At 41.3% G+C, this 13,772-nt stretch overlaps 4 protein-coding genes across 4 annotated transcripts; 2 read left to right on the forward strand and 2 right to left on the reverse strand.

Moving 5' to 3' along the window:
* The first annotated feature begins 84 nt into the window (after window positions 1–84).
* Window positions 85–1,185, forward strand: LOC131208892 (ATP synthase mitochondrial F1 complex assembly factor 1). Its single transcript, XM_058201824.1, has 2 exons — window positions 85–726; window positions 808–1,185. Exons 1-2 carry the CDS (start codon window positions 121–123, stop codon window positions 1,066–1,068), a joined length of 867 nt encoding a protein of 288 aa, XP_058057807.1. The 5' UTR covers window positions 85–120; the 3' UTR covers window positions 1,069–1,185.
* On the reverse strand, window positions 814–2,659 carry LOC131208891 (uncharacterized). Its single transcript, XM_058201823.1, has 2 exons — window positions 1,539–2,659; window positions 814–1,478 (listed from the first exon to the last, which is right to left on the reverse strand). The coding sequence occupies exons 1-2, from the start codon at window positions 2,568–2,570 to the stop codon at window positions 1,125–1,127; spliced, it is 1,386 nt and encodes a 461-aa protein (XP_058057806.1). The 5' UTR covers window positions 2,571–2,659; the 3' UTR covers window positions 814–1,124.
* Window positions 2,660–3,051: 392 nt separating this feature from the next.
* LOC131206884 (neuropeptide F-like) lies at window positions 3,052–13,557 on the reverse strand. The gene is made up of 5 exons (XM_058199472.1): window positions 13,454–13,557; window positions 11,180–11,359; window positions 4,322–4,441; window positions 3,911–3,968; window positions 3,052–3,833 (listed from the first exon to the last, which is right to left on the reverse strand). The coding sequence occupies exons 2-5, from the start codon at window positions 11,356–11,358 to the stop codon at window positions 3,765–3,767; spliced, it is 426 nt and encodes a 141-aa protein (XP_058055455.1). The 5' UTR covers window position 11,359; window positions 13,454–13,557; the 3' UTR covers window positions 3,052–3,764.
* LOC131206883 (synaptic vesicle glycoprotein 2B) lies at window positions 5,071–8,078 on the forward strand. Its single transcript, XM_058199471.1, has 6 exons — window positions 5,071–5,297; window positions 5,369–5,530; window positions 6,389–6,551; window positions 6,617–6,738; window positions 6,876–7,299; window positions 7,365–8,078. Exons 1-6 carry the CDS (start codon window positions 5,174–5,176, stop codon window positions 7,957–7,959), a joined length of 1,590 nt encoding a protein of 529 aa, XP_058055454.1. The 5' UTR covers window positions 5,071–5,173; the 3' UTR covers window positions 7,960–8,078.
* Window positions 13,558–13,772: the final 215 nt, after the last annotated feature.

Here is a 13,772-nt window from a genome sequence, read left to right on the forward strand (position 1 = left end):
ACTATGAAAAATCGTCTCACCAGTGTGTGGTTCTGTCAAACTGACAGCGGCATTCCTTCAACAAATTTTCTTGTTTTGATTCGGTAATAATCGATTGCGACTCCGGAACGATTTTCCTCAATGGCAATAATTGCTGTAGTCCGGCAAATCGTTCATTATCATTATCGGCATTTAGTAGCTCACCATTACTCGGTAACACGAAGCTTAAGAATGTCGTCAGCGCGAGTAAGGTCAGAGAAGGTGTTGGAAAACATGAAGGAGAATAATCCATTTTTTGAAAAGTATGCCACTAAAATTGCTTCTGTGCAGCAAAGGTCACCCGAAGAATTTTTGGATCGTCTGAACAGTGTGGAAAAAGAACAGAAAAAGCCAAAGTTTGGACCTTCGGAAGTGCAGCGTGATTATTCAGAGCTGCTGAGACCAAAGGAAGCGCTGGACAAGAGTGCACTGGGAAACGGCACGCATCGTAAGCTTAGTGATATTATGCGATTGGAGTTGCTGGACGATAAGTCGGGAGACGACATCAAGCACCTGTGGTTGGAATATCACAGGAATAAAGATGTTATCTCGGCTTCAATTCCTGTGGAACAGCACCAATTAATGATGACGCGTGCAAAAGAGCATCCTGTTTTCATTTTACCTATACCTCGCAGTCAAGGCTACGAGTTTATTATGCTGCAGTTTTCCGGCAATACGATACACTTCACTCCTTTGATAACCTATCAGGTGAGTAATTCTGCTGTCGAAGGATCGATCGATCGAAAGAAAGGTCGATATTTATATAAGATTTCTTTTCGGTTTTTTCAGGTTCACAAAGAAGATGCGCCAGAATGCTTGAACATTACTTTGTATACCGAGTATGTCGACAAAGGCGTAGTGTTGATGCGAGGAGAATACGACACGAAGGTGATCAACGCGCAAGAAGCGCAGTGTTTGGTTAATCAGATGCAGCTCTACTATAGTCAGCAAAATCAAACGAAATTACAGTTGTTGGAAAAGTTTACTAAACACCCGGACCAATTCAAGCACATGGATGTCATAGAGGAATTGAATAATCTGAAAATCTAAACCCCCAATGCGGTAGCTGAAACATGTGTCCTCGAACGTTTGGTAATAAATACTGCTCAAAACAGTATCTCATTGAATTCCGAAAAGGTTTCAATCGTTAGATCTGGTGATAAGCGTAACGAAGTTTCCGGTAAATTCAGTGATTGATTCAATTCGTTGCGTTGCGATGCCGGCACGTGATTTGGAAAAGAAGTTTCAATTGACGCTTTTTCATCTTGCTGCGAAACTAGATCGCAATCGAAATTTAGTAAACAGATATCCTTCGTTGGGTTTTCTTCGCCTTCAAGCAATGCATCCAGCTTCTCCATCAGTGTATCATCCGCTCGAGTTTGATCGAAGACAAACGACCGTTCTATTAACAAACTTCTCCGGTGTTCAACAGACGCCGACGGGGAAGGCGGAGATGCAGTCTAGAATTGGGGTGTCCAACAGTAAGAAACCCGCAGATCTATAAATCGGTTGGTACTTACCAGCAACAGATCCTGCTCCGGTGATGCACAAGGCTGTGTTCGACGGAAAGGTGATTCTAGAAACGAAACCATTGGCATCACGTCTGCTCTAGGTGAACCGTCCTCGATAATGAAGGTATCATTTCGAGGAGGACAATAAATTACATTTCCATGGGCTGCTTTTTCGCAAAATGCTTGCTTATGTTGCGAGTGTAAATTTCGGTTGCTGGCTTGTGATTGACTTTTTGCCTTTGGCGGAATAAAATCACCAAGTTTAGTTTTTTGGCTTGTCGAACGACTAACTACTTCTGTAGGACGACAGACCGTTTCATTCGAATTATGCATACTGTGTTGATCGATTGGAACAGCTTTCAATTCTTGAGCGCAACGTTGTAGAAAATTTTGCTCCTTTGGTATGGCGGTCAAAACTATTTTGACGCCGCTTAGAAGTTGTTCCCACTCACCAGGCACAGATTGTGGCAGTTTACAGTGTGCTTGTGTCGATTGAAATTCGTCTGGATCAGACAGCATGCCGGAAACACCGAACGAATTCATCCGATCGAACGGTGTGGAAGTAGAACGTGGCATGAAGTTGGTTGACACATTTACCGTTTTATCGCACACTTCCGAGGGGAGCGTTATCTGGTCAGCTCCGGAGAAAAAATTACCAGGCAAGTTGAGATAATCGTCGAAGCGCACTGTTTTTCGTAAACTTTTTTTCGGATGTTGTTGCTCCTGATGGTGCCGCTGTTGATCGATCCATTTCATTAGACCCGTTTTGATGCTAACATTTGCTTCGCGGCGTAGATATGTGTCCCCGCCGTTTCCGTCTCGCTCGAAACGTGCATAAACGGCACGACCGAAAATGCCAGGTTGCTTACGCGGCCGTATTTCCGGATTACAGAAACCGCTCTGCTTATTACTGGGAGCAACTGTTGCGGGACGAGGTCCATTGTTTCGAGTAAGAAAATCCTTAAACAACTGCTGTACGTAGACACTTTGATCGTGGCGCCGTTGTTGCTTACAACGGTCCTGTTGACGAAAGGGTGCCATGAATCTGTGGAGCTGATGAAGCAGAACGTCGTGTATTCTACGATCCCTTTTTTGTAGATTGGAAAAGTGTTAACACTTCGACAGTTCGATCACTTATTTTAGCATTCTGCAAGGTACGATAAGATCTCTGTGAGTAGTTGATGTGAATAAATGTCAAGTCGACTTAACATTTATATTTTTTGCACTTGTGAATGTTTACTTGTACTTTATCTAGATCAGCAGCGGAATCCACACAAATCAACCAACTAACAAACTTTTAAATTAACTTAGTATCGAGTCGTTGAATGTTGAAATGTTTCTTCGATGCTGTATCGAATATTGCTTTAACCTAAAACGAAGTTTATTGATAGGTTGATTTATGCTGTTGATAGGATGAATGGAAAAATAATGTTCTTACCTTCATTAATTGTGATTAACAGATACAGTAGAATAAAAGCCAGGCTTTTTCGTGTTCGCCAATGATCGGTACAATATTCGTGTTTACGTATATCAGTGCTTTTTTACAACTTCGAAACATATGATTTTATGTTTTTTTTTCATTAACCGGTAAACCAAATTATCGCGCAAATATTATGCCAAAGCAAAAGTTGATGTTACGAAAAGTTGGTTTCAATCCAATTATTTAGTTTTAATTGTATTACTTCTTTTAAAATTCTTAGCTTTGCATTATATCCTTAGCTATTTTGAGATGCAACACAGCGACTGTGATACCGTCATAATTGCCGTCAACACAAACACAATCAAACGAATCCTTCTATTTGCTCGATAACGTTAAGCTGAACATTTATAATATGCATGAAAGGTTTATTATTGAATAGTGTCTTCTGCCTGAACGTAAAGTCGGAAAAGAAATATGCACTTTGTCACATTCGCTTTGGCACACTAGTTCTACATTTTAGTTGCACACCGAACCAACCTTTATTTAAATGGGATTAAGGTCTTAGTGCAATTGTATGCCCTGCGATTACTTATTCGGGATTAAAAGACAAGAAGAATCTGGCGAATAGCATTCTGCCATAAGTTACTAGGAATGAATTCATATGTAGCTGTGTCCTGAACTCTAGTGGCCAGTACAGGTACAGCCGGTTTCGGGGTGTTCAGGCAAAACTGTCTCTTTGGTTTTGATCATCGGGATTACGTTGTTGGGATGGCCGGTAGGTATAGTTGCGTATTGGTTGAATCGGATGCGAGCGTCTAAGCATTATGCGAAAGTTGTTCATCTGGAAAATGTTGGATCCTGCCAATCAGCCTGTAAAAGTTCCGCTATACTTATTCAAACAGACAATATAACAACACCAACAGTTTAGGCGTCGACTTGAGCGAAAATAAGTCGGTATTACCTCTTGCTCGTCTTGTCCAAACACCAGCGGATTGAGGTAACCGCCGCGTTTACCAAATCTGCGAAAAGGAAGATTGATCGTTCAAGAGGGAAAGGTAGAGAGAGATAGATAGAGATAGATAGAGAGAGAGAGAGAGAGAGAGAGAGAGAGAAAGAGAGAGAGAGAAAGAATGAAAAATTATACAGACGATTGGTTTGTAGTATGTTAGACGATAACGAGTGCCGAGCGAGTGCTGGTTACATGCTTGATAGGGCAAGATACGTCTGTGGTCGTCAGTAGTCGTTAAGTATTCCTAGTATTGGCCGCATCAGTAGGCACGGAAACTATGAGGATTGGACTGGCAATCGGGTTGGAGGTTGGGTAGTGGAAAGGATTGTGTGACGAGGCTTGGAGACGGTGATAGCGGCTCACCTGGGTCTAGCGTCAGTCGAGTGAGCTCTATCGATAGCTTCTAGGATGAAATATCCAATAATTTTGTCAAGCCCCGAGTGGAAACCATTAATATTAGCAGAAAGATCACTTCGTACCAACCTACAAGAAACATAGAGACACACACATATATGAAATAGAAAGCAGTGTGACAAAAGGACACACAGATAAAATAGTAGTATAACATAAGATCGTTGTCAATTATTTCCAAACCTAAAAGACAATGATGTATTGAGTATTGGCATTGTCAGCTTCTGCTTGATTTGTTTATGTTAAGAATGTTCCGCTCCACATGTACTCAATATGTACTCAATATGGTGTGGCATGCTACGGAAATTAGCCTCTGTTGCATGAGCGTAATACAGCACAGAACAAGAAATAAAAATTCTGCTACAATGCATTTATAGTGAGCTGAGAGGTACTAACGTTGCTGTTAGAATCTAATGTAAAGAAAGGGATATGTTTGTTTTCCTGACAGATTGTGGCCTGTGGTGCTCGGTACTGCGGTACTGTGAGTTTGTCACCATTTTAATCCAAACCCTTTTTAAGGCAAACAAACGATGGGTTTGCAAACATGTATTTTGCATTCTATGCATCTTTTCCGGTCCTGTGGCTTAGTCCATTGTTTCTATCTTTTATCAGAACAACTAGCAACAGACATCGAGAGAGGGCAGGTAAACTAATTTAAGCTGCAGTCACTAGTCGTACGATCCCCAGTCGTCTAAGTAATGTTTCTATGACTAGATGTAGTATAGAAAGCGGGTAGAAGTTGTGCATTTCATTTCGCTCTCTTTCACATTGTGATTATCAAAAAAGTAATTGTTTTACTAAAAGATGTATGTCGAAAAAAGTCGTGCAATGGTTTTCACAGTTGATGGTGAAAAACCTGCTACAAAAGGTGCAGTCAACGGTTCTGAGCCAAAACAATACTCCTTCGATGAGGTGATCGACATTATTGGTGAGTGGGTGAAGAACGATGCGTTACGGAAGTAAGGAGCAGTATAGTAAATGCTAACATCTGTTGGACAGGGTTCGGTAGAACGACTCTGCAAGTCTTTGTGGCATCATCTATAGTCATGATGGCAGTATTGAACGAAACAATGGGCATTTCGATCGTGATCCCAGCAGCCCAGTGTGATCTCAATCTCTCATCAACCGACAAAGGCATCTTAACTGGGGTGAGTTTTGGAGGTAAGTAAAGTGAACAGTGTCCAGTGTTGCATTGCACTTAAGCAGCCACTAGCTCCTTCTTCTGCTTCTTCTTCGTCCCCTCGGGAGTGATAAGTGATTCTTCTTCTAATTCGTCAATCCCAACCGCGCCGAGCGGTCTTGCCTGGCAACAGAGTCGATGTTATTCTCTGTTCCGTACTGGAACGTTATGTTTCTACGGGCGAGAAGTACCTACCCCCTGTCACGAGAATCGAACCCAGCAACGACGAGCAGCATTACCGCGCACTCTGTCAAAAGGGCGCGGCCATTAGCTTAGTGCAATCATAATTTGAGGTATTCAATGTTTTACGTTCTATCATACGACAAAATGTTCAACATTGTATAGACGAGAAACCTTTTTTGTATTTAGTTTGTTTTGATAAACGTTGTTTCTATTTTTTCAAAGTGACATTGTGCACGTAGAATCATTTTTCGCTTTTCATGGGTACAAAGTTTCACAAAACAGGGGCCACGAATTTGCAACAAATGTTGCTATTGCACAACAGTAAAGTAAAACTAAACTGGCCAAAGTTGGGCGATGCTCGAAAGTTGTAAAAGCAAATGGGTAGTTTAGCACAAAAAATGATGGCGCACAAACGGGCAATTTTATGCGTGAAAAGTGTCGTAATAAGATGGAAAGAAAATCTGTCAAAACGGAACTAATTTCACGCTGCGTTAATCCGAGAATCGTATTAATCCCGAACAAAAGCAACCAAAGCTCAAACTCTATGTAATCCGTTGTGGAGAAAGTAACACGGAGGGCAGTAGCTTCAACGTTTTTTTTTTTAACCTGTAGCTCAACGGTTGTTGCATTATACGTTTTATTCTGGCTTCGTCCAGGTATCATCGTGTCGTCACACTTCTGGGGTTATATAGCAGACACGAAAGGTCGCCGGAGCACACTCATCGTTTCATTATTGTTGACCGCCACCTGTGCGCTAGTGTCGAGTTTTTCCATCAATTTTACCATGATGGCGGTTATGCGTTTCCTGGTCGGAATATTGTAAGTAGGGCACCCGAGGGTTGCATTGACCGTGGGAGGTCATTATTATTATTTTTTTCGTGTAGTATTTCAGCTCCATCGGCGACCATTTTCGCTTACCTGGGAGAGTTCTTCAAAACTGAAAACCGAACCATGGTAATCACCTACGCCAGCGTGGCCGTGGGACTATCAGGTGTCTTCACTGCAAGTGAGTATAGCACACTATCTGCTGGCTCATCCAAGGAATAACCCTGATGTACTTCAGCGAACTGCACCTTGGTTGGCAATCAATCTCGTATTTTGCCAGGATTTCACTTACTTTCCAATGTCTCTCTCTTCGATTAGCAACCGGGTGGTACGTACTTTCGTTTGACTGGTCACTAACGTTACCCAACATAAACTTTGTTATGCACCCTTGGCGGCTTCTGTTCATCGTCTACACACTGCCCACTCTGGCCGGAGCTTGTTGGCTGATAGTACTGCCCGAAAGTCCAAAATTTTATCTGTCCCGTGGCCGTCAGTCCGAGGCATTCGTCGTTCTTCTGCGTCTCTATCTAGAAAATCATCCGAAAGCGACTGCGCAAGACTTCGATGTGAAACATATTATTCCTGAAGCGGGCCAGAAGAGTCGAAACACACTATCCGGATCCACAGGTGGTTTCTGGCAGATTGTTAAGAGTGTTTACAATCAGACAGTTCCTCTGTTCAAACGGCCCAACTTGGGCAACTTCGTCATTTGCTGCGTGGTCCAATTCGGACTATTTGTTGTGTAAGAAAATAATCGATCAACGATCGATACATTAAATTCATTCATTCATTTGTTATGGATTTCAGATCCGCCGGCATGGGGCTTTGGTTCCCGGACATAGTAAATCGAATAACCACGTCAAACGCCACGGATGTAACGGTATGTGAGGCGTTAGGATCTAGTTCGTCTTACACGAACGCAACTGAAAGTTACGAAGAGTTCCCTAGCAGAGACGCCTGTAACAACACCGTTAACGAAAGGGTTTTCATATATGCGATAGCACTGGGCGGACTGTACACGATATTATATCTCGTTATGTCGACATTAATGCAAATCGTTGGTCGCAAGTGTGTGGTCGGGTTCAATCTGTTTTTTTCCGGATTTTCCGGGATAGTTTTGCAGTTCGTGGGCAATCCATACGCCATGGTTTCCCTGTTCTGCTCGTTCCTTGTATTCGCCGGAACATCGATTTCGATTCTAAACGGTGCTACTGTGTCGATGTTTCCGACCAACGTACGAGCTATGGCCGTCTGCCTGAGCCTTATGATGGGTCGTTTGGGCAGTGTTTTCGGAAGCAACCTGGTGGGGCTTATTATGGAGCAAAACTGTACTCTCACTTTCTATCTCTTTGCAAGCGGGTCCATCATTTGCGCAGTCTTGACACTGATTCTGCCCAGCTAATGCTACAAATATACACATATCCGTGAAAGTTGATCTTTTGTATGTGTTTGAAACTGAATAATGTTCTGTAACAAATTGTTCAATAACTGTAATAAAGTATTCCTGCCTGTTGCACGTGACTTGACTTGTGCCCCTTTTAAAGTACAATCCAATCGTTTCCGGCATTTAACTTTGGTGCTTCAATGTACGTTTTAAACATATTCGCAACCCCCAAAGCTAGTGGCATGTTGGTTGAAGTACCAGCAATAGAATTGACACCATCAAACAATCGGTGCGAGGGATGCAGTATGGGAATTGTTTTGAATTGTTTTCCATCGTATACCTACTATTCGTCACGTTTCCCACTGCAGTTTCCTCTTTTAACCGTTCGTTTGAGCGTCAGATGACATTGGCGAGGGTACCTCGCATATCAGGGCAGCATTCGCGCAAAAATCAAAGGACAATTTGAGAACGCCCTTTCGGCTGTTAGGAATTGCGCTCGTTTAGGAATGTGGGTTATCCTCGGCGTCTGTGAAGTACTCGGTAAGCTTTTCTCGCTTCAAAAATGTGCTTTATTGGACAACTTAAACGTATTGGGAAAGTTAAAAAAATGCAAATAGGCTAACTGAGAAGAGGTAAAACCAAATTTTCCCTGTCACCGTTTTCATGTTTTCACTTTTTAAGGTGGTGTTTCAGTCGAGTTTTAGTGATTTTTAGCTTTACATATGCCAGTAGTGAGTGAATTGAATGATTTTCGGTCGTGTTTGTCTTTAGACGATCCTTGCATACCTTGCATGCATTAAAAACAAACCTTTCCCCTCAAATGATTCTATGTATATAAAGAATCCGAAATGATTATGATATAGGAACTATAATTTTTCGGAGGCTACGAAAATAAATGGGTAAGACATAAAATAAGTTTCTTCTCCTTCTAGCCGATCAAGCACTTAGACAAAAATTTCTTGGGTTTTCTTGGATTTGAAAAGGGCGTTTGAAACCATATCAAGATCGTTGCTGTTAGATGTCTTGGAACGTTTCGATATCGGACGGGTCCAGCTCTATTGGCTCAAAAATTATCTTACTGGAAGAACCCAGAGAACGGTTTTCAAAAATTCTGTTTCAGAATGCATCGATAACAATCTTAGAGTTCCTAAAGGAAGTGTTCTTGGTCCAATTTAGTTTATATCAACGACATGAAACAGGTCCTACGGTCTTGCGAAATTAATCTCTTTGCCGACGACACAGTCATATTTTTTTCACATAGGGACTTAAGAGTAGCAGAAGATCTAATGAATAGCGATTTGATTGAGTTGAATGGTTGGCTGAAGTACAAAAAGCCTAACGTAAAGAAAACATGTTTTATGGTACTATACTATAAACGCAGGCTCGGTCCAACCAAACATCTTAATAAACAAGGAACCAATTGCCAAGGCCTCTCAAGTGAAATACCTGGGAGTCACATTAGATGACAGGCTAAATTTTAATGCTCACATCAATGGAGTTATCGCCATGGTAGCAAGAAAATGTGGAGTGCTTAGCAGAGTGTTAAGGGACTTAAACCTGCTTGGCTAAGCAGGAAGAGCTAAGAATTTTAAAGATGTTATCGGGAATTGCCGGCAACTACTTATTTGTAAAGGGTATCCAATGGTTTAATTCAAAGCCCAAAGAGATAGTGAATACAGACAACATTTGGGAGTTTAGACGAAGGTGCGCTCTGTACGTCAAAGAAGTAGTTAGGTAAATGTAGTTAGTATAGACTTGTAAACTGCTGCACTCATCGACGGAAGCTGGATAATGATGAGAAAAAAATTTGTTTGTTTGTTTAATTTCTTCATTTGAATTTGGATTTTTGACCATAATTTACAATAATAATATAGTGTACATGAATGAGACAATATATTTTTAAAACGCGCGCGCGCGTGTAAAAGTGGACAGTTGAAGCAAACACTCACAATAGAACGACTCACTCTCGCTGCACTCGTGCTATCGTGGAACAGGTGCATCAAATTCGGCCGTTGATGATTGTTTTTTATGCTACCGTAAATGTCCTAGATAAATGTAATTTCGGCCATTCTTGGTAGTGGTACCCTAACGCTACAGTAGTTCTAGGGAACCCGCTACACTGAAAAAACTGGAGATTTTGCGGGGGCAGTCCGGAAATATAAATATCAGAACGATAACTATCTCGCCTATCTCAAACCTATGTTGTGGTAGGAGGTGGGTCTCATCATCATCATCAAAATAACTATTTTTAATTAAAAACACATTTTATCTTCATATTTTCAACGGGATAGATGATAAAAATTGATTAAATCAAAATACCAAAAATTTATCAACAACAAGATATTGTTCCTTCCATAATAACAAATCAAATGTTTGATTGATGGATTCTATTTACTTTTGTTGAAAGAATTTGATGTATAGCCCGCCTAGCCAGGATAGCATAAACCGCGGTGTGTAATGAGGATTTGTTTCAACATAGAAATAAATCGTAGGAATTAGCACAGGAATAATATACGGAGCAAATAAGGAATAATCAAAGAATAAAAATTAGGAATAAAGAAAATTGTCACTCAGTATCGTCGTCGGTCACACCTGACCTGCTTTGGTACGAAGTTTAAAAGATTCACGGATTTTCGGCTGTCTGAAAATCGCTGAAAATGCTAGTTGTTTTTCTTCTGTAGAGGTCATAAGGTACTTTCACGAATGCACTCCACACTCAAAGCGTAGAAATTTCAAGCTGGAGCAATGAAACGGGCATTGCTGCCGATGGCTGTGCGATAAGCGTAATGTGCAAGAGTCGATCTGCGCCAAAAGGTCAATGAAATAGGAAGAATTTCAATAACCAGAAAAACTAGTAACGCCCAAGCCCTTACTCACTAGAATAAACTACTTGGGCAATAAATTGACATAACTTCGAAAGCACACTGGAAAGCACGCACGTCTTCGCGGTGGCCACGGTCTTGGCGGGGAAAAAGTAATTTCCATTGAAGACCGTGGGGAATACCCAGAAAGTGCACGCACCCTGACCTGTCATCGTTATTAATGCGTGCGGATGATTTACGGCCATTCGGCCTTGAGCAGGGCCAAGGTCCAACCGATCAGCTTATACGAAACATCGCCCTAAGAACAACTGTCGACGATGTCGGTGACGGTCACCCAGCAATGTAACGCAGCTCGCGAGCCAGTACAAAGCACTGGGCGTTAAAGGATTAAGCTAGCAGAGCTACGTGTAACTTACCTTGGTCTGGCGTGTTGGGCATGCTTGGTTTCGAGTTCCTGCAGGTACCTAATGGCGGCGGCTACAGACGCCGCGTCGTTGTCTTGTGGCCGGGCCGCCGTTAGTATGCTGAGATCGACGATCAATGTGCAGATCATTAGCGCCACGAGCAGACGGTGTGTTAAGTTATTGTGTGCCATCCTGTATAAATGAGTTCTATCAAATGTGGTTTGCTGCTATAGCTAAGATACTGGCGGCTAGAATGAGTTGAATCGTTGGTTTTTAAGTTGCAGGAACAGAGGGAAAAATTGAAAAGAAATAAAAAATTTAATGCCGGCCAAGACATGCAGACGAGAAAGTTCCTATCATCATTCCCAGTGATGGTATATTTTTGTATGCTATTGCAACCTCCAGTAATCGCTGCTGGCAAGCCGATTGAGTTTTGCGTTCGTTCTTCTCCCTTTCCGTTTAATCTATCTTCCCGATAAGTGAAGGTTCAATGCAAAGATCCTCCTGATTTGCTTTCAATTAATCTTTACTTTTTTCTAACATAAATCAACCAGAAATTGCAATTCACCCTTGTTTTTCCTTGTTTTTATTTTGTTGCCACTTCAATTTATTGGATTGGATTGGATTGAACACAGGATTGAATTATTCAGTGGAAAGCTTTCTGAAATTCCAATTGGGCAATTGAGTAAGCACAACGTGGTTATTTTTATAGTACTCATTTAACTAATATGTAAACACATATGGGTTTAAAATGTTTTGCGCACTTGAAAAAAATTTATAACTGCTTAAAATCCCAAGATGACTGTAATTAAATTTACCAAATTAATTAGCACTTGGCGACAGCTTGTCTAGTACAAGTTCGGCTCCCGAAAAGGTCTGCATCAAACCACTGAACATAATATAATGAGCGGGTAATGTTTGGGTAATGCAAAACATGGACGTGCCTTATCACTGATTTCAGCATTCTAAATTCGCAACGACGAGGGCCGCATGTCCAAACCCAACCGGAAGTGATAATTTTCATGTTTAAAATAGACCAACAACGTGGTGTCTGAAAAACTGCAGCCTCGCCGTGCTCCTTCGCTACAGCAGGTCCGGCTCAGTTACGCAATTACGTTGGACGTTGTTTACGCATAGCAAACTTTTTGTAAGCTAACAAATCAAAACTCGTTGTGTTTCATTAGCAAACATATCTTTCTCTAACAAATACATCCAATCAAGATTTGTAATGTACAGATTTTTCATAAATCTATCAAAACCGATAGAGAACGTAAAGAACATGTGAAAGTATAAAATACAAGAAACAAGACAGAGTCCTACCACTGATTATCAACGACGAACAGGTTCTTCTGTGCTTTGAATATTTTCTACACACCGATTAAGAAACGGAAAGATGGCTCTTCGTGGTCATAAAATTTGTTGTATTTGTTTACTTGTCAGTAAAATATTTACCGTGCTTGATCAAGACAGTTTTTACCATGTAATTGAATTGTTTATCTTTTCAGCCAACCTCCGCCAGGTGGTAAGAAGGTGATTCATATCGACAAAACTGTTTGCACAATAATTGTACGCACGAGTGATTGAATGTCAAAAATGCGCTAGGAATCGAAAAAATGGTTGGAATGTGGCAAAAAAAATACCCCAAGCTTCGGCGCTTAGTCACTTGTACGGTGATAGTTTTTTCCATTTTGAATTTTTGAGCAAATGTTTATTACAGTGGCTCGGAAGAGAAGAGTTTGTTTGTACTCGATATTAGCTCAACATTAGCACTTTGAAGATATCACAGCGAGTCAACCGATTTTGCCGACGATTTTTTGCCGGCTTTACTCGTAGTGAAATTAAATTTAGATGCGCTCGATGAGGGAATACCCGAGTATGTACGCATGATTAGCGTCATAGGGCATTCAGAAACGTTGGTTATCCCTTGATGGGCGTCAGATGTAAATTTTTTAAGTCTCAGTCTCACATCATGTCCCAAAAATTTAACCATATATACATTGACTCATGCAATAGAAAAGCCGGCTGTCGCAGCATTAAAAAGTGAAACAATGTTTCTGGTTATCGGATCCGTGCATAAGTAATTAAAATGGTAATCAAACTTCTGGACAACTCTTGTTTTATAGCATTATAAAATTTACGTTTTCCGTATTGTACCCTCGGTTGAACAATGCAACGCTGTGATATAAAAGTCACACCAGTTAGTCCTTTACTGAGCACTCCAAGTTTTGCTCGGGACACATTTAAAAGACTAAACGATTAAAAAACCAAAGCTGTGAAATTAATCACCTTGTAAAGTTGGGCGAACTGCACACTCTGGGGAATGGGGTCTTAGGCGTCGAAATGTGGGTTCACGATCACTTACTTTCACAAGAAACTGCACGGCACTGCTTAATATATAACCGAACGACTGTTTCAATCTAACGCCGGAAATCCCTTCTACGCTGCCTTTTTATACAAAATCTCAATCGGTCCGTTACTGAATGCGGACGGGCCCGAGAAGAGCCACCGTACTCTCTCCCGTAATTTTCCACGAAACGGGCTTTCGCTCATTTTCCTGCAGGTCACCAACAGTACGGTGGAAAACGCTCTCTTTCTATCTCTCTTG

This window comes from Anopheles bellator, chromosome 2, assembly GCF_943735745.2.
Source record: "Anopheles bellator chromosome 2, idAnoBellAS_SP24_06.2, whole genome shotgun sequence".
In the NCBI taxonomy this organism is placed as follows: domain Eukaryota; kingdom Metazoa; phylum Arthropoda; class Insecta; order Diptera; family Culicidae; genus Anopheles; species Anopheles bellator.

Coding starts and splice junctions, on each gene's coding strand:
- LOC131208892 (XM_058201824.1), top strand. CDS start 121: ATGGCAATAATTGCTGTAGTCCGGCAAATCGTTCATTATCATTATCGG. Junction 727..807: donor CTCCTTTGATAACCTATCAG/GTGAGTAATTCT, acceptor CGGTTTTTTCAG/GTTCACAAAGAAGATGCGCC.
- LOC131208891 (XM_058201823.1), bottom strand. CDS start 2,570: ATGGCACCCTTTCGTCAACAGGACCGTTGTAAGCAACAACGGCGCCAC. Junction 1,479..1,538: donor CGGAGCAGGATCTGTTGCTG/GTAAGTACCAAC, acceptor CCCCAATTCTAG/ACTGCATCTCCGCCTTCCCC.
- LOC131206883 (XM_058199471.1), top strand. CDS start 5,174: ATGTATGTCGAAAAAAGTCGTGCAATGGTTTTCACAGTTGATGGTGAA. Junction 6,552..6,616: donor CGTTTCCTGGTCGGAATATT/GTAAGTAGGGCA, acceptor TTTTTCGTGTAG/TATTTCAGCTCCATCGGCGA. Junction 6,739..6,875: donor ATCAGGTGTCTTCACTGCAA/GTGAGTATAGCA, acceptor CTCTTCGATTAG/CAACCGGGTGGTACGTACTT.
- LOC131206884 (XM_058199472.1), bottom strand. CDS start 11,358: ATGGCACACAATAACTTAACACACCGTCTGCTCGTGGCGCTAATGATC. Junction 3,969..4,321: donor TCGACTGACGCTAGACCCAG/GTGAGCCGCTAT, acceptor TCCTTTTCGCAG/ATTTGGTAAACGCGGCGGTT. Junction 3,834..3,910: donor TTGGACAAGACGAGCAAGAG/GTAATACCGACT, acceptor GAATAAGTATAG/CGGAACTTTTACAGGCTGAT.